Source organism: Myodes glareolus, chromosome 7, assembly GCF_982192425.1.
Source record: "Myodes glareolus chromosome 7, mMyoGla1.1, whole genome shotgun sequence".
NCBI classification, from domain to species: domain Eukaryota; kingdom Metazoa; phylum Chordata; class Mammalia; order Rodentia; family Cricetidae; genus Myodes; species Myodes glareolus.
In genome coordinates this window covers 89,933,100-89,952,575 of record NC_142032.1, presented here as the reverse complement: position 1 = coordinate 89,952,575, position 19,476 = coordinate 89,933,100, and the positions used below count along the sequence as shown (strand labels likewise).

The following is a 19,476-nucleotide window of genomic DNA, read 5'->3' as shown; positions in this document are numbered from 1 at the left end:
AGATTCCATGTTAAGCTACTATCTTACTGAGCAGGTGTCAAGCTAAACTTTTTTTGAGCTGTGTACAGTTAAACATTTGAAACAGTAGATGGCAGGATTAGAGCATAGCTGTTCATATGTTAAAATCGATATTAAGATTCATATGGGAGATACACTCATAATCATAATTCACATTCTTTTGTGATTCATTAGTTTGAATTTTATAATATTTGATCAAACTAATTCCTTTCTCATCGAACTTTAATATTTAGAACAGTAGATTGAATTATGAATAATTTATAGTACAGAAGAATGAGAAACAGTACAACTTTTGTCCTGAACTTAAACATGATTTTTTTTGTGCTTTTTGTTTTGTTTTAAATTAAAGTATGATGTGGGGAAATAGAAATAGGAAATAGGAAGTGAACTGAAGATTAAGTTTCTTTGCCATAGGAAGGAATCACAATCTTGGAAATATTTTGAGTTTAAAAAGCAAGAACAAGGGGGCTGGAGAGATGGTTTAGAGGTTCAGGGGTTCAGAGGTTCAGAGGCTGGTCTTCCAGAGGACCTGAGTTCAATTCCCAGCACCCACGTAGTAGCTTACAGCCATTTCTAATGGGATCTGATGTCCTCTTCTGGCATGCAGGCATGCAGGCATGCATGCATGGCATTCATCCATAAAATATAAATAAATAAAATTTTGAAAATGTTTTTAAAAAAGAACAGAAATAGTAGGTTTTGTTCTACTTCTCACATTTGCATTATATCAATATATTTTCAGTTAAAATGTGTGACATATTAAATTCATTTTTAAACTAGAAATATAGTTTAGAGAAATCTCAGTTAAGAAGTGTTCACGATGTAGATAGTTTCTCTGGTTTCAGTAAACTTATTGAAACAAACTCATATTTTTCACCAGAGATTTAGAAACTTGACCAGAAAAGTAATTGGTGCCGTGTGTGTCTCCTTTAAAGAGATGCACACCTTAAAGGTTAAATATTATTTTTCTTGTATGCAGAAGCTGGAATTTCTCAGTAATAATTTCCAAATGTACTTTACACATAGTTGGGATGAAACAGTGTGTTGGCTAGTATTATATAAGCTTGACACAGCCAGGGTTATCTGGGAAGAGGAACATCAGCTGAGAAAATGCTTCCATTAGGCATTTTAGGCAGACCAATTGGGCATTTTTTGATTAGTGATCAGTGTGGCAGGGCCCAGCTCACTCCTCCCCAAGTCAGTTTGGTTGTGGTGTTTAATCACAACAAGGAAACCTTAACTAAGCCAGTCAGGAATATATAAACAGCAACCACCCCATCCATGCTATACAAAATAAATTTATGCAGAACAAATATTTTATATCTGTACTGTCTAAATTGTGGCCTTTAGCTACATGTGAATATTGATCATTTGGGCTGTGTCTAATATGACTAATTGAATTTTAATTAAATATTAGAGAATTTTATTTAAACGAAGTCATATGAATACCAATGATACTTTTATCTAGAAATCTTTAGGGTTTTAGTAATAGCTTGTAAAACGTACACCAGTTCCGTTCTGTGCTCTCTACGCTACAGGAGCTAGGCTGAAAATTTAAAAACACAAACACAGATAGAGACAGGGAGATAGGGCCATGCGGCATCCTTGAGACAAGAATGCCAAGAATTCCCACTTTATTGTGCTCAGGGGCAGCTTATGTAGGCAGCTGGCCACACCCCAGCTCTTGGGATCGTTCACCTGCAGACTCATCAGAACCCACTCCCCTGCCATCAGAGTCTCCTGCTTAGAGCAGCTGAAGGCTGCTCAGAGCAGAGGAAAACAAGTTGTTTACAAGAAATTCTGAGTCTGGTGGTCCGCAGTACTGAACATATCCCCCTTTTTTTATATAATTAAACCAGGGTTTTGGATTGGCATGGGCATGGCACAAATATGATAGCAATAAGTTGGGAAATGCCCTAGCAAACATGCTCATTCTATGTATTCAGTGCTGGTACCAGCTTCCAGATAGTCACAGCAGCCATCTGTCTGATTGCAATTCCAGCCATGAAGGAGGAGGCTGCAGCAGGTGACAATAGCGGCCACCCGAGGTGATCCCAAAGTCTCACCCCAGGAAGCTCAGCATCAGTTGATTAGTGGCAGTTATAAAGCTGGTCTTCTGCCTCTGCCTCCTACAGAAAAGCCTGCTGCTTGCTGCAAACTCTTTGGCATGCAGAGCCAGGAACAGCCATGGCTCCTGGCACCGCCTCTGGGCCTCTCTGCAAGCGCTCACAGCAGTCGGTTGCCTCTCTCACAAAGCTGTGCCCCAGCCACTACCTCTCCACTTGCAGGGACTCCAGGAAGTAAGCTTGTGCTCAGGAATGGCTGATGGGACCCGAGCTCGGGCCTGCATGCCTGCATGCCACTTGTCAGGCTCACAATGGCGGACAGGCTCCCAAGCCCCACTTAAACAATCATTTAGGAAATTTGGGCATAGTTCTCTAAAATACTTCCTGCTGATTGGGGGTGCTGTATCTTTGGGGGTGCTCACAGCGACATTTCAGGGGGGGTTGGTGCATCAAACAACGCTAGCCTGGAATGAATCCACAGATTCTCATCTTTTGTGGAAACAAAAACAGAACCTCTTTTCCAAAGCAACAAATCCTTTGACCCATATTTTAAAGTCAAGATACCTTTCTTAGCAGTTCCCAGAATCAAATTTCTCCATTCAAAAAATTAACCACAATAATATATATAATCTAAATTCTCTGTGCACATTCCATCCTTTCGTGGCTTATAATCTGACTGTCTATACTCTGTCTCTTTAAAGACTTCCACAAACACACATAACATACATACCCATCTTTAATCCACCCTCTCCATTCCTGAGGGAGATCTCACTGAGGGCCTCTACTTGTAAAACTACACCAATTCTGTTCTGTGCTCTCCATGCTATGCGCTACAGAAACTAGGTTGAAAAATCTTAAGACACACGAACAGACAGAGTCAGACAGATGGGACCATAGTGACATCCTTGAGACAAGAATGCTAAGGACACCCCTTTATTGTGCTCAGGGGCAGCTCTTGAGATCGTTCACCTGCAGACTCATCAGAACCCACTCCCCTGCCATCAGGGTCTCGTGCTTAGAGTAGCTGCAGGCTGCTCAGAGCAGAGAAAAACAAGTTGTTTATAAGAAATTCAGAGTCTGGTGGTCTGCAGTCCCCAACAATAGCTCTGTGTTCACTCTAATATTGTTATAGTTCTCTTTTATCCTGGGGTTTTGGGTCTGGATTTGAATTCAACTTTATGTGTGATTATAGCTTCCCTGACTATGAATTTACATGATTATAGTTGTAAGCCTCTCTGGATATAACTGAAGCCAGACCTCTCATCCCTCAGCTGTCACTTTAAAAAATCTGTTATCATTGTTTGGCCTTTATTTTTTGGCATAATTCTTTCTTCTCCTGGCTTAGTGATTGTTTACAAAATTAATTTACCTAGAATACTTGGTGTTACCTTTGTACCCTCTACCTCATTCCACAGATAGGAGATAAATCTATCGTTGTAATGTTTCCCTCTATTTCATCTTCTCCTTTATCATTTGTCTATGCAGTTTCATAGTTTTGCTACAACTCTCTTGGGCTATTGAATTAGCCTCTCATAGACAATTTTTTATGTCCTTCATCAATTGTTTCATCTTCCTTAAGCAAAGTTTTGATTATATGGCTTTCTAATCATTAAGTCTTGGGATCCCTTACTGATACCTATAGAATGATTCTTGAGCTTGTAGTCTGGAAGTTGAAAGTCTATTGTTACCTTATGACAGATCTGCAGCCTTACTTGGAAAAGATGGATCTCCGTGGAGCAGTCTTTTAAAGAACAAGAGTAACAAGGGGCACTGGGTTAAGTTGGACTGAAAAACAGAACAGAAACAACAAAAATGTTGCTGACTAAAAAAAAAAAAAAGCATTGAAAATAATATAAGCTCTCTACATAAAAACAATAAGCATACAACTTTTTTAGACTTACTGAAGGTTTCTAATAACCATTTAATTTCCAGATAGCTCAATTATCAGAAAATGCTATCATCTGAGAAAAGCAGTTTTGTTCATTAAAGAAAAGCAATTGGTTTAGCTTGTGAATTTCCTTAACACCTATTTCCTGTTTTATGAAACTTTTTGCTTTCTAGCCATTCCCACCCATTAGTACTGAAGTCTTTCAATTACATTGAAGTTTGTTACACTAACACTGATCTTTAAAGACAGATGACTGCTTAACAATTTCCCTTTAGGAGTATGACATCCATGTTAGATTATGATGTTGATTCTGTGAAGAAAAATGCTCACTCAAAATTTCAGAGTAGACAAGATAAGTTATTTTGCTAATAACCTAAAGAGTTTATTACTTATTTGCCCTCCAAAGTCATTTGAACATTTTTATCAATTATTGTACTGGATCTGAGAAAGACACAGGCCCAAAAGGAACTCACAAATCAGTGAGAGAAATTCTAGGGTCTGGGGAATGGCTCATTGAATAAACTGCTTGGTGTACAAGCGTAAGGGCCTGAATTTGAATATCTAGCACCTATATAAATGCTGGATTGGCTGACTCAGAAGGACAAAGTGTTCCTGGATCATGCTGGTTAGCTAGACTAGCCCTATCAGCAAGCTCTGAGGGTAATTGTAAGACTGAGTGAGGTTGAGAACAATCAATGATGATTCCTTATATCAGGCTCAAGCCTTCTCATGCATGCTTTTACACATGCATGTGTATCTGCCTGTGAACACACACATGTGCTTATATACTTATGAACACACATATACAAATGCCCTCATACTACATAAACATTCAAAATATCTTTTAAGTATTAAAATTATGAACATTATGGGACCTTTTGTGATAGAAACATGAATAAATACCTCTGAGTTCAAAATTAGCTCTTTGTTGAGTAAATGGAGTTTGAAAGAGCTGGAAGGATGGAAGGAGCCTAGTGAGGGGCTTACTGAGAGCTGAGCCTGCAACACTAAAATGGAGAGAAAGTAGACGGAGAATGTAGTACTGAGGCCTGTTTAATTACTGTGAAGAGTTAGGCATACTTAGAACTATGAAGAAAAATAGCTGCTAAATAAATGTCTAACAGGAGTGGCATTTCTTGTCATTGAGGTCACATCTGGAGTCAGCCAATATAAAAAAGTAGGCCATTAAATATATAAAGAAGGAAGGTGCAGCATTTATATATTTCAGATACTTTGAAAAAGATACTATATATTGGGTTTTATTTATTATCTTAGTGTACTGTGAGAAACTATGAATAGTTTATTATCCATATTTAATTTCTTAGTGAAAACCCTAGAATCTATAGTAAATATTTCAGGTCTATAAAATGAGTGGGATAATGGTAGTGTCTGTGAGATATGGGAACAGAAAGTAAGGGAAAGCTTAACTTTAGGCCAGTGGTTCTCAGTGTGGGCCCTGGCTCAGCAAGCCTGCATCATCTAAAACCTTGTTAAAAACCATAATGCCTGGCCTTACCTGACCTGCCCAACACTTACCAAATTGGATGATACCAGAGCCTGTTTCAAGAAAACTTGCAGGTGGTAACTTACTTTAGGAATGATCAGTAAACTACACCTGTTGGGCTTAATCTGTTCCATAATCTGTTTTGAGGAAACTTACCCATGCCAGTTTATACTGTTGGTGGGTGTTTCTTTGCTACTGTGGCAGTACTTAGGAGTTGCATTAGAGACATTATAAAATGAAAAGTCATAAGCATTTATTATTTTGCCCTTTTAGTAGAAAGAGCTTTAGAAGTCTTTTGTCTGAATGTATAAGTACAAAATGGCTAATAGGTTTAGCAAGAGAAAAAAGAAAAAAAGGAATTTTTATGATCTAAAAATTCTTATCTTTTCTTTTTATTAGTCATGGGTGCCACCTGAATGGGCCTTTTAGTTCAAGTCTCCTGACAGTTCCAAAGCCAAGGTCCTCGTCTGTGTCACTGACTCACCATGTGGGTCTGAGAAGAGCTGGTAAGAAATAATCTTTTTTAAAAACAATGTAGGCTGTCAGTCCAGCTAGAGAAACTCGTTTTATCTGTTCAGGAAAGAAGCGAGGAAGCACTTCTCCCTGTATACCAAGGCTGAATGAATTTGTTGCTTGCAAACCTCACTGAAATTCTGCAAAGAAATTTTCTTAGATAGGATGAAAATAATTTACATCCCAATATGAAACTGCATAAATAAATGAAAAGCACCCTTTAGCCCAAGTAGGCAAGTATAAGGAAATCATTCATAAGTAACAGTAAATTTCTCATAGCATTTTATAATGCATGTATAATAATAGCAGAAAAGGGTACAGAGTGGGTAAATAGATGTAAACATGTAGAGTTCTAGACGTGACTGAAACAAGGAAAAGAGTTATGACTGCACACAGACTAACACTTCACAGATCCATATAATAGAGAAAAACTAGCGTTGCTGGTAGAGAGGTATGATTTTAAAAGCTGAACAATCCAAAGAATTCAGAAAAATAGAAGGAATGGTGAAAAATGAGTTTCAAAATAGGTTAAAGACCTAAACAGGAAAGATTTCATTTAAAAAGGGGGGAGGTGAATGGAGTTTTGTTCATGGAAAAAAAAAGGAGAACATACAATTTCAGTCATTAAAACTTATTACAAAGTAGTGGTAATTAAGAGAGTATGTTATTAACATAAATAAAGTCCAGTTTTGGGAAACAGAATTTAGAAATAAACCTTTACATTTATAGTCAGATTATTTTCAAAAGAGATGCCAAGATGACTTAAGAGTAGAATGAAGTATTTTCATTTCTGATGCTGCTTGAAGTGGCTATGTATATGCAAAAGAATGTATTTAGAGCCCTGCCTTCTCAAAAACTCTCTCAAGTTGTGTTTAAGAACTTTTATGATATGCTACCACAGTTGGAGAAGGTGTGGAGAAAAGGAACCCATAGTTACATAGTAGGGATGAAAATTGCCATAGCAGTCTGAAAACCTCAAAATTTATAGCTAGAAATATGTGAGCAGGAGTTCTTCTAAAGATAACCCAAAAGGAAATGGGTCTGCTGTGGTTGTGCCTGTGCTTCCATGTCCATTGCCGCATTATTAACAAGAACCAAGCTACGCAAACAACCTAATGTCAGTGAGTACATGAATACTTAAAGACGTGTGATAGACAGTCACCATATACCTGTGTTTCATTGGATCTTTAATTCCCACCAAAGTATTAGCTCTGTGTACCTCTCCTCAGGTAAACCTTCATCACTTCAACTCCATGAGTTCACCAAAGATTCTGCCAATAATTTGAGAGACATGCTAATTGGTCCTGAAGGATTTTTCCTCTTCATTTTATTTGTGTTATTATCTTTACTGTGTTCTAGGCTGGTTGAGTTGCAGAGATGTTAACGTTTTTCTCCATTGTGAAACTCAACACAACACATGTGTTTTCTGGATGAGCTGGAGTTCCTAGTTTATAATCTTTTAAAGGGGCCTGTCATTGTGCTGGTATAATTTCATCAACTTGCTTAATGTTGTTAAGAACTTTAGTTGTTCAATATTAAATGTTAGAAATTAGGAAAAATAGCTAATACTTTGTCATGTGGACCATCAACTTTTTTTTTTCTTGAAATCATGGGTCTTTCACAAAACGTAAAAATTAAGACCTATTTGTACTTGAAAAATTTATGCTGCACAGCCCACATATTTAAAGGAATTCTCAATATTTATCTACTATGTGTTCTTATGCCAGAGGCTGATAACTACTTATTGCTTTGTAGTAATTAATAATGACAAATACAACACCTACTTCTTAAATTCTTAGATTGCCTCAAAGCCCAGCATAGATAGAAATGTATTATTTAATTGAAATTTTTTTCTTTTAGCAGGCAAATGCTATTTATGAAAACTCAAAACACACATAGTAAATACATAATTATTTATATATCCTCTCTCTTAATTTTTAGGTGCTTTGCCCTGCCTGAGTCTTGTGAATTCTCCAAGCCATGTTCCAGTGTCTGCAGGCACTCTAACTAATCGATCACCCATAGACTTTCCTGATACTGCTGATTTCCTTTCAAAGCCAAGTATTATTTTGCAGAGATCACTGAGCAGTGTACCCAATGCAGCAGATATCTACCAGTGCCTTAGAAACCCTGATAGCAATCTGTGTAGCAGGTAAGTCCCCTAGCCTTCTTGTTTCTGTTTCAGTGTATAGGTTCTCTTGAAAGGTATTTGCTGTTTTCTGATTCTGTATTATAAATGAAGGCTAGATTAAGACTGTATCCCCTATATTTAACCTAGTAATTTTTTATTATGATTAAACGTTTTTCTCAGTTCAGTGCTATTAGTTTCCAGATAAATAATCTCCTTCTATGGTAAAATCCAGTTATATTCTATTCCGTATAACATTTTAGTAAACAGAATTATTTGATATTCATTACTTAGTGCTTATTTTGCAGTCCTTTATTGATTTAGTATTCTTTTTTGTCTCCAATAGAAATGCAGGTTTTTCTTAGACCCTAATGTTGATTTTCAAAAACTTATTTCCTTTAAAAACACAAAGGAGCTTCCTAGAATAAAATCATTTAGGTTTATTCACAGATTAGTATATTAGGATATGTTACAGTTGGGATCTTATTTAAAAATTAGGCAGATCCCCTAATTATATTCAGGTAAAAAAACTTTATTTATTGTATACATTTATCTATTTTATTCTATAAGCTGTGGACATCAAATATTCAAATATGTTTCAACATGTGAACCCGAAGGTACAGATCATCACAGTGGAAAATCAGGTGAGATTGCATCAATCATATGTATTTAAGTTCAAGGATACAGTGGTTTTTAAGTTTCACGTACCTAATTTTACGTTTCTGGATTTTTGTTTTTCATGGTGCTGGGGATGAAACTCAGAGAGTTGCGTTGTGCTGAGTGAATACTCGACACTGAGCACATCCCAGGTCACATTTCTCCATCTGCACAGTGGAGAAGAGTACAGCATTTTTACTTATTCTTCAGGAACTCCTAAAATGACAGTGACAGATAGTGGGCACAATTTGAAAAGCAAGAAATGTGTTGTATAGATGAATATAGTCTTTGTTTATGGCTAGTATTGATACTAGTGAAATTAGTCATGTTGAAACTTGCACTACAGAGTTGACGTTTGAAAGGGATTACATAACTTCAGACAAGAATGCAGTTGATGAAATTTTATCTATTCCATAACTTTTTAAAAAAAATTATCATAGAAGGTATGAACTCTAGAAGGCAAAAGGGATCACAAAGAAATAGGCTCTTATCAATTTCTTCTGGACTATAAAGTTTATTTTTTGTTTGTTTTGTTTTTGTGTGTGTGTTTTGTTTTTTCAAGACAGGACGTTGCTGTAGCTTTGGATCCTGTCCTGGTACTTGCTCTGTAGACCAGGCTGGCCTCGAACTCACAGAGATCCACCTGCCTCTGCCTCTAGAGTATTGTGATTAAAGGCATGCACCACCACCGCTTGGCTTAAAATTTACTTTTAAAGTATATGACTTGACAGTTTTTAAATTATTTTTTTTATTTAATTTGCATTTTATAAGGTTGTTTAGAAGCAAAAGTGAACTGTGACTAATCCTTCAAACAGTCTTCCAAAAGCAGAGGTAAAACCTCCCAGCTTACTCTTAGACTTATATTTCTTGAACATCACATCCACACGGAATCATTACAATAGGCAATGAAGTGTTTTCTCTTACGTACATAGGCATAAAAATTCTTAACAAAATTCTATCAAACTAAATTTAGCAATGTAAAAATGTCCCCCCATGGTCAACTGGTATTTCAAAAATGAAAGAATCATGGGACAGCCATAGGTTAGTCATATACACCAAAGTATTGAAATACAGAGGAACAAAAGAATCATATGATGTACTCAAGAGATAGAGAAAAAGAAAAATTAAAAACTTTTTGTGGTTAAAACTAAGCTTGTAATAAATAGGCAGTTATGCTTTTAAAATGAATGTTTTATTTGGAAAAGTAGTATTTTACAAACAATAGTATTTTCTGATCCTAAACTAATAAGGTTGCTATTCAGTATGTTAGGCACAGAATTCACTAATTTTTAAATCGCTTACTATGTTTGACATCTGACATGTTGGGTTAGTTACTATCAACATTTTGTAGGGAACTTGACATTAAGTATAAACAACAGGCTTTAAACCTCCTTCTAAAGTTTAACTTCATGAGTATTTTTAAAACTTTTTTCCTCTCTATGAGATATAGTATCTCTCTAAATTGCCCATGTTGGCCTCAGCTTAGTGACCAGCCTTTCTGTTTGCTGGTACAGGCATAGGACGCTGCCGGGCTCAGTGAGGGCACTTCAGAACTCAGAAGAGTGCCTATAACTCTAGCACTTGGGAGAGTGAAACATGAGGCTTGCTGTGAGTTCAAGGCCCAGCTAGAGATACATATTAACAATTCTAGGCCAGCTGGTGCTACAAAGTGAGACATACACACCCAACACACACAAACAGGCAAACCCAAGCCCAAACAAACAGAAAATCTAGTTTCGCTTTTAAAACAACCAGGCCTATAGTGTGGATGAGGTGAGGGATTGCTAATTGAGGTGAGACTGGGCAGTTTAGTGAGAAGCTATCTTAGTAAATAAACAGAACAAAAGATTTCCAGTCCTATGTATTGAAGAGCACAAAAATCGTGAGTTTAAAGCTCGATGAATTTTTTACATTGTGTAATCTGTATCCAGATTTAGAAACTAAATGTTTATCTTAAAATTTCCCTTTATGCACCCTTGAAGCTGTACCCCTAAGGTAACAATTTCCCTGTCTTTCAGTGCTCATGTGTACCACTCATGCATATCATTAATTTTTTAAAAAAAATTTATTGTGTGTTTGTGAATAATGACAGGTTGGGGGTAGGGAGACTTTCATATCATGGTGTGCATGTGGGGATCAGACTGCTTTGTGGAGTCAGTTCTCTCTTTCCACCTTCATCTGGGTTCCAGGATTGAACTCAGGTTGCCAGGCTGTGTCGCAGTCACCTTGACTGGCATTGCCACCTCTCTGGCCCAAATACGAGTTTTGAGACTTTTAAAAAGGACATCTCATAAGGATAGAATAACAGAGTATGGATTTCCCCCCTGCCTTTCTTCATTGATCATTTTATGTTTAAGAATTCACTCGCATTGTATATAATTACATTTATTCTTGTTACTTACTAGTGTATGAGTCCATCATAGGAAAACTACCTGTTTACAGTATTATAAATACTGGTTATCTACTGGAGTTACTCTGTTTTTCCATGGAACTTGAGAAAAAGAATATTATTAATCAAAAAAGAAGAGAAATAACTTGAAGTTTTACATGTTGCTTAATTGCATTGACATATAGTTAAGAATTTTGAATTTTTGTATCTGAGTCTCATATGAGGATTGTTTATACCAAATTGTCAAGAGGTGTCTGTTGATAGGGACTGGCCTTTTCTTATGCTCGCTTTTATAAAGCTATCTGGCCCTTTCTGTCATTCATGAATAGATATGTGAACTGAGTCCCAGATGTGGAGTGCTTGTGCTGTCTGAGCATAAGACCCTACACAGAGTCAGCAGTCTAGAACTTGATGGTGTGAATAAATGTTTTAAACTGAGTGACATTGTGCTTCACTCTGTCAGAATAGTTTTAAATAAGTGACCAGTTTTTGTAATAAACCTCCATATTTAAGACACTTTTTGTTTCTATTTATTGCTATGTATGCTTTTTGAAAGGTGAAGAAGATAACACTGTTTTCTCAAAAGAACCATTCAACATTGTGGAAACTCAAGAAGAAACAGTGAAGAAAGACCGCAGGGAATTATTGTTGGAAGGTGATAGTCACCCCGTGGAAGAGGCACAGCAACCAAATGTAAAGAATAAGCTTTCAGTATCATTATGTTAAGGTGAAATATGATATGAGTTAGTACTGGCTTCATTATTTTTACACAGAACATAATTAGCAATGTAATGGAATTTTAATTTTTCACTGAGAAGTCACAATTACTGAAATAGTCTATCATCTGGGAACAACGAAGATTAACTTTTGTGTGAATGTTTAGTTTTTTAGTAGATATATTTCATTCTGTTATTGCTAAATTGTGTTTAAATGCAGAGACCATATGTGTAGTCATTAAAAAACAAAGAATAATTATTTTCATGGGCTTATAATTTGGCTCAGTTGGCACAGGTGCTTGCTGACAAGCCTGATGACCTGAGTTTGATCCCTGGATCCACATAATGGAAGGAGAGAAAAATTAATCTCTGACTTTTTCATACACAAAAGTACTGCACGTGTGAATGCACACACACAAAATATACAAAATAGAACAGTTACTTCTAGTGGTACCGTTTTCCTAAGTTCAGTGTGAAGTTTGTGGGACAAGATCCCGTTCATGTACTTGGGATACTATCCTAGTAAAAATAACTGTAGTGAGACAAGGTTTTTTTTTCCCATTATACTTTGCTGCATATAATTTCTAAAATGAAAATAATGGATTTTAGATTTACATAGTCATTTGGAAATAAAATGCTTACTTATATAACTAAAGTATCATCAGCCTTCTGTTGCTAAGAAGATGTGCTTAAAGTTTTCTCGAGATGGCTTTTAACAAATAGATAAAATAGAAGGCAAGATAAAAGAATATTTGAAAAAAAACACTACAGAAAAGAAGGCTAACTGTTAATATTCAGTTCTAAGCATTCTCTCTTAGATGTTAGAAATATGTGTGCTCACATACATAAGATACAATAATAGTCCTTTAAAAAGTGCGAGGCCAGCCTGGTCTACAAGAGCTAGTTCCAGGACGGGTTCTAAAGCTACAGAGAACCCTGTCTCGAAAAGCAAACAAACAAACAACAAACAAAAAGCTTTTATATTGACTAATATATTAAAATGATAATATTTTAGATATATTGGTTTGAATAAAATAAATGACTTACGTTCACTAAAAACCAAATATCTGTAAAAGATAAAGTTGTTTTTTCTCCTGTGTTTAGATTGACCAGGAAGTGCTACTGGACCCGATGTTAGTAGAAGATTATGACTTGTTAATAGAGAAGATGAGCAGCTGGAATTTTCAGATTTTTGAGCTTGTAGAAAAGATGGGAGAAAAATCAGGAAGAATTCTCAGTCAGGTTTGTCTTCATATCTCTATTATTGTAATTTTTTCTCGTACGTTTATAAAAGCAAAATCTCAATCTTGATACTAGTTTAAGTACAGATTCAGAAATGGCATTGTCATTAAATTTATCTTTCAAGTAGCCCTCAAAACATGCAGATAAGTATACAGATATACATTTGTGTTATATATTATTATAAGTATATAAAAATTCATGTATGAAAATCATTGATTTGACTCTACTAATAGATTTAATTTAGGCTAGCATAGTAATAAAGATTTACTTTTTCTTGACTCTTAAGGTTTGAAAGGACCTGAAAGATGATTTAGTTCTAACTAACTACTGAAATGCAAACTTCATTTTTTTATCTGCCCTCCCTCTTCAGACCTTGGCTGAGTAGTTCATCTCATAAATGAACCAAGAGTCAGAGTTCACTCAATCAGTCTTTGTATTGTTTGGCCTTCCTAATGTAATGATTTTCATTAATTCCTTTAATATCCTATCTGTGAAATCCAAAATTTAAAAGGATGCCTTGTGACAAATATGCGATCTTTCCATTGAATTCTTTAGGGCCAAAATTATGGGTTTTTTTTGCCTTTTTTAACACTTGAGAAAAAATTAGAATTTGCAATGTTTTTTAGTAAATTTGGAATAAAAAACTAAAGAGAAGTCAGCAAAATATTTTACTTGGGACATGATACATGTGATAAAATTTCTTTGCTTTTTCTTCCTTTTTATTGTTTGGTAAAAATAATTTTTGAGAAGTTTACAATAAACTAACTTAGAAATATTCTCTGAAGGCCGGGCGGTGGTGGCACACGCCTTTAATCCCAGCACTTGGGAGACAGAGGCAGGCGGATCTCTGTGAGTTCGAGGCCAGCCTGGTCTACAAGAGCTAGTTCCAGGACAGGCACCAAAAACTACAGAGAAACCCTGTCTCAAAAATCAAAAAAAAAAAAAAAAAAGAAATATGCACTGAGAGATTTGGAGAGATGGCTTAGTGATTAAGAATGTTTGCTGCTCTTCCAGAGGACCTGAGTTTGGATCCCAGTTCCCTTGTCAAATGGCTCATAACTGCTTGTAAAGTTAGCTCCAAGGGATCCCACAACCTCTTCTGTCCTCCACAAGAACCTTCGCATCACATATTTGACACCCTCCCGCCCCAACAAGTATAAATAAAAAATTATGATGGGCCTGGTGCCACAGTATGTGATTGCAGTTACTTGAGAGGCGGAGGCAGGAAAATCTCAAGTTCAAAGCCAGCCTAGACAACTTAGTGAGACTCTACTCTGAAAACCAAGATGGACTGTGTTCATCACTCAGTGAATAGAGTTCTTGCCTAGAATGTGGGAGCCTTAGGGTTCAATCCCAATGACACAAGAAAAATAAAATGTATGCATGGTTATATTCCTAAATATATCACAAACCAAACTACAGAGAGACATTCAGGTTTTTAAAGTGAGTTTCATTTTATTTTACATTTAGGTTATGTATACTTTATTTCAAGACACTGGTTTATTGGAAACCTTTAAAATTCCCACTCAAGAATTTATGAACTATTTTCGTGCATTAGAAAATGGCTACCGAGACATTCCCTGTGAGTATTGGCAATACCTGGTTAAGTTCTAATAACTTCTTGTCTTTCTCTTCAGATAAGCCTGTAAATAATTTTTGAAATGCACATTTGAGAAATTTTAAAATAGATATTTTAAAAGAATATTGTCTTATTACCTGGTGTTAAATGACTTATTAATTGTGATATATGTACTCTAAGCCTTCCTTCATATAAATTTATTTTATATAAAGTGGATTATAATATTGATACTCATTGATCCCCAGTTTTTTTCACTTAAATATTGTATACTACATACCATATCATTTTGTGTGTATGTATGTGTGTGGATGTGTACTTGTGTTGTGGGTGTGCACATACATGTGTAGGACAGGCTATCTGAGGTCTGCATTTCCCTGGATTTCATCAAGTAGCCCACTCTTACTGGCCAGTGAGTCCCAGGGATCTTCCTGTCTCTGCCTAGTCCAGCACCAGGTTAGCAAGTATGTACCACAGAGCTTGGCTTTTTTTTTAAATCTGATTTCTTGGGATCAAACTCAGAAAGGAAATATTTTACCAACTGAACCATTTCTTTCTTTTTTAATTTATAAAAGTTTATTAATTTATAAAAGTTTCCATTTCCGCCCCTCCTCCCAACACCCTCCCACTCCCCCCACTCCCCCTCCTCCTCCCTCTCCATCCCTAAGAGCAGTCAGGGTTTCCTGCCCTGTGGGAAGTTCAAGTTCCTCCCGCCTCCCTCCAGGTCCAGGAAGGGGAGGATCCAAACAGACTGGATCCCAAAAATCCAGTATATGCAGAGGAAACAAGTCCCAGTGTCATTGTCAATGGCTTTTCAGAAAGACCCCGTGCCAACCACATTCAGAGACTCTGGTTGGATCACGTGCTCGTTTAGTTCCAGTCCAACTGGCTTTGGTGAACTCTCATTAGATCAGTCCCCTTGTATCAGTGGGTGAACGCACTCCTCACGGTCCTGCCTTTCTTGTTCATGTTCTCCCTCCTTCTGCTCCTCATTTAGACCTTGGGGGCTCAGTCCAGTGCTCCAGTGTGGGTCTCTGTCTCAATCTCCATCCATCAACGGGTGAAGGTTCCCTCTGGTCTTGCCTTCTTTGCTCACGTTCTCTTTCCTTCTGCTTCTCGTTTGGACCTAGGGAGTTAAGTCCAGTGTTCCAATGTGGATCTCTCTCTATCTCCATCCATTGCCAGATGAAGGTTCTATGGTGATAAGCAAAATATTCATCAGTATGGTTATGGGCCAAGGCCGGTTCAGGCACCCTCTCCTCTGTCCAGAGAACAATCTGGGGATCTCTCCTTGGACCTGGGATCCCCTTTATAATCAAGTCTCTTGTAAACCCTAAAATGACTCCCTTAGTTGAGGTATATACTTCCCTGATCCCATATCCATCCTTCCTCCCTCCCCCCATCCCAATCCCCCGAGCTTTCCCCATTCCTCCCCCACTCCTTTCTCTCTAACCCTCTCCCCTTCCAACAACCTCCCCACCCCCCCATGCACCCGAGGTTGCCTGGCACTCTTGTCTACTTCCAATCTCCAAGGAGGATAACTACATGATTTTGTTCAGGTTCACCTTCTTATTTAGCTTCTCTAGGATCACGAATAAAAGGCTCAAAGACCTTTAATTATGGCTAGAATCCACATATGAGTGAATACATACCATATTCCTCTTTTTGGGTCTGGGTTACCTCACTCAGTAAAGCGTTTTCTATGTCCATCCATTTGCATGCAAAATTCAAGATGTCATTGTTTTTTACCGCTGAGTAAAACTCTAATGTATATATGTTCCACACCTTTTTTTAACCATTCTTCTATTGAGGGGCACCTAGGTTGTTTCCAGGTTCTGGCTATTACAAATAGTGCTGCTATGAACATAGTTGAACGAATGCTTTTGTGGTATGATAGGGCATCTCTTGGGTATATTCCCAAGAGTGGAATTGCTGGGTCTTGAGGGAGGTTGACTCCCAGTTTCCTGAGAAACCGCCACACTGATTTCCACAGTGGCTGCACAAGTTTGCATTCCCACCAACAATGGATGAGAGTTCCCCTCTCTCCACATCCTCTCCAGCATAGGCTATCATTGGTGTTTTTGACTTTAGCTAATCTGACCGGTGTAAAATGGTATCTCATAGTTGTCCTGATTTGCATTTCCCTGATCGCTAAGGATGTTGAGCATGACCTTAAGTGTCTTTTGGCCATTCGAAGTTCTTCTGTTGAGAATTCTCTGTTCAGATCAGCACCCCATTTTTTAATTGGGTTAATTAGAGTTCTAGTGTCTAGTTTCTTGAGTTCTTTATATATTTTGGAGATCAGGCCTTTGTCTGATGAGGGGCTGGTGAAGATCTTCTCCCAGTCCGAAGGTGGCCTTTTTGTCTTACTGATGGTGTCCTTTGCTTTACAGAAGTTTCTCAGTTTCAGGAGGTCCCATTTATTCATTGATTCTCTTATTGTCTGTGCTACTGGGGTTCTACCTAGGAAGTGGTTTCCTGTGCCTATGTCTTGTAGACTACTTCCCACTTTCTCTTCTATCTGGTTCAAAGTGGTCAGATTAATGTTGATGTCTTTAATCCATTTGGACTTGGTTTTTGTGCATGGTGATAGATATGGATCTACTTTCATTCTTCTACAGGTTGACATCCAGTTATGCCAGCACCATTTGTTAAAGATGCTTTGCTTCTTCCATTGCTTCCTTTAGCTCCCTTGTTGAAAATCAAGTGTTCATAGGTTTGTGGGTTAGTATCCGGGTCTTCTATTCGATTCCATAGGTCGACTTCTCTGTTCTTATGCCAGTACCAAGCTGTTTTCAATACTGTAGCTTTGTAATAGAGTTTGAAGTCAGGGATGGTTATACCTCCAGAAGTTCCTTTATTATATAAGATTGTTTTGGCTATCCTGGGTTTTTTGTTTTTCCATATAAAATTGATTATTATTCTCTCAAGATCTGTGAAGAAGTTTGATGGAATTTTGATGGGGATTGCATTGAATCTATAGATTGCTTTTGGTAGAATTGCCATTTTTACTATGTTGATCCTCCCAATCCAAGAGCAGGGGAGATCTTTCCATTTTCTGGTATTCTCCTCAATTTCTTTCTTCAAAGACTTAAAGTTCTTGTCAAATAGGTCTTTCACTTCCTTGGTCAGAGTTATCCCAAGATATTTTATGCTATTTGTGGCTATCGTGAAAGGTGAAGTTTCTCTGATTTCCCTCCCTGCTTCTTTATCCTTTGTGTTCTTTAGCCCAGTATACAATCTTGTATATCAATTTTTTGAGTCTTATATTTTTAAGTATTCATGAATGTTAAAACAACAATTTCAGAAAATTGTTCATTTAAAAATATTACCCATAATTTTCTATTTTAAACTGTGTTCTGACTTATGGAATGACTTTTAATTTTATACTGAATATGATTGGAATTACATGTTAGGAAATGTGTTTTTCTTTATGTATTAGACCTTTTTATAGTTCCCTTCATATGAACAGATTAGTAATTTTTTCCTAAATTAGTATAACTAATAATACTGCTTAATAGTTTAAAGTGAGCTACTCAAGCTTTAATTTTCATTTAAGCTTTATAGGAAACCTAAGAGATGAGTATTTCTCAGTTTTTGGAAAAAATAGGTATGCAGACTATATAACTGTTCAGTGAGCAAAACTATTTTTTTGTGTGTGTGTGTATGTGTGTGTGTGAATGAGCATGCCTGTGTGCACATAAAGAGACTAGAGGATGACTTTGGGTATCCTCTGTGTCACTGTCTTTCAGACAGGGTCTCTTACTGAACCTGTCTGTCTCTATGCTGGAGACCAGGCAAACTCTCACAATCCTGTCTTCTTAGCCGCCCCACCTGCACCAAAGTACTGGGATTATAGTTCACATACAGTTATGCCCACCTTATCACTTGGGGCCTGGGATCTGAACTCAGATCTTCATGCTTACATGAAGTGCTCTTACCCACTGGGCCATCTTTCCTGTTCCAAGAACTTTTCTATATTGTGTCTCCATAATCCAGATATACCATATGTTATAAAAGCCATGAAACAGAAATCTCAATAATTTTTCATACCTTTACGTTATCTTTGCCTTCCCTTTCTGTTCTTTGGACTTTTAATGTGTTTTTGTATTTTATCTGAAAACACTCATTTCTTTTAAAAAACAAACCCTTTTTAATATACTGAGATATCTTAAAAATAAAACAAAATACAATTATGGGAAATTCCTTTAATATGGAATATAGTATAACTAGAATTTTTCTCACTTTTCAAACATCTTATGCCAAACCTAATCAGAATGATTCTATAATAAAGTATTTTGGTAATTTCAGATCATAATCGTATACATGCCACAGATGTCCTACATGCTGTTTGGTATCTGACAACACGACCAATTCCTGGCTTACAGCAGAGCAACGATAATCATGAAGCAGAAACCGAAGCAGGTACTTATTCCTACAAATCTTTCTTTTAATTATTTAATTAGAAATAATAAAGCAAGCTGTCTTATGTAGTAGTCTTTAATCTCTAAAGTTTTTCTTTAAGTAAACTTTGGTACACATAAAAGATTGTATAAGTTACAATGTTTTACATGACATAAAAATTTTAACCTGTTACCATCTTAAAAACTAGATTTTGATCCAGAACTACTATATGCAACACATTCTTTTTTTACCATTCTACCAATATAACCATTATTATTTTAATATTACTACTATTAATAATAACCATTGGATATTTTGATACTTTTTGTTTCGGGTCTACTATGTATGTTTAAAATACACAGTAATACCAAACCA

The 19,476-nt window shown here is 36.7% G+C and overlaps 1 protein-coding gene across 1 annotated transcript in view; it reads left to right on the top strand.

Moving 5' to 3' along the window:
• Pde3b (phosphodiesterase 3B) overlaps nucleotides 1–19,476 on the top strand; it is a 121,379-nt gene that overhangs the window by 87,518 nt on the left and 14,385 nt on the right. Inside the window, exons 5-11 of the mRNA XM_085692939.2 lie at nucleotides 5,876–5,982; nucleotides 7,931–8,141; nucleotides 8,688–8,761; nucleotides 11,720–11,856; nucleotides 12,984–13,121; nucleotides 14,592–14,703; nucleotides 19,009–19,122. Coding sequence (XP_085549065.2) covers nucleotides 5,876–5,982; nucleotides 7,931–8,141; nucleotides 8,688–8,761; nucleotides 11,720–11,856; nucleotides 12,984–13,121; nucleotides 14,592–14,703; nucleotides 19,009–19,122 — 893 coding nt within the window. The remainder of the gene's footprint in view (nucleotides 1–5,875; nucleotides 5,983–7,930; nucleotides 8,142–8,687; nucleotides 8,762–11,719; nucleotides 11,857–12,983; nucleotides 13,122–14,591; nucleotides 14,704–19,008; nucleotides 19,123–19,476) is intronic.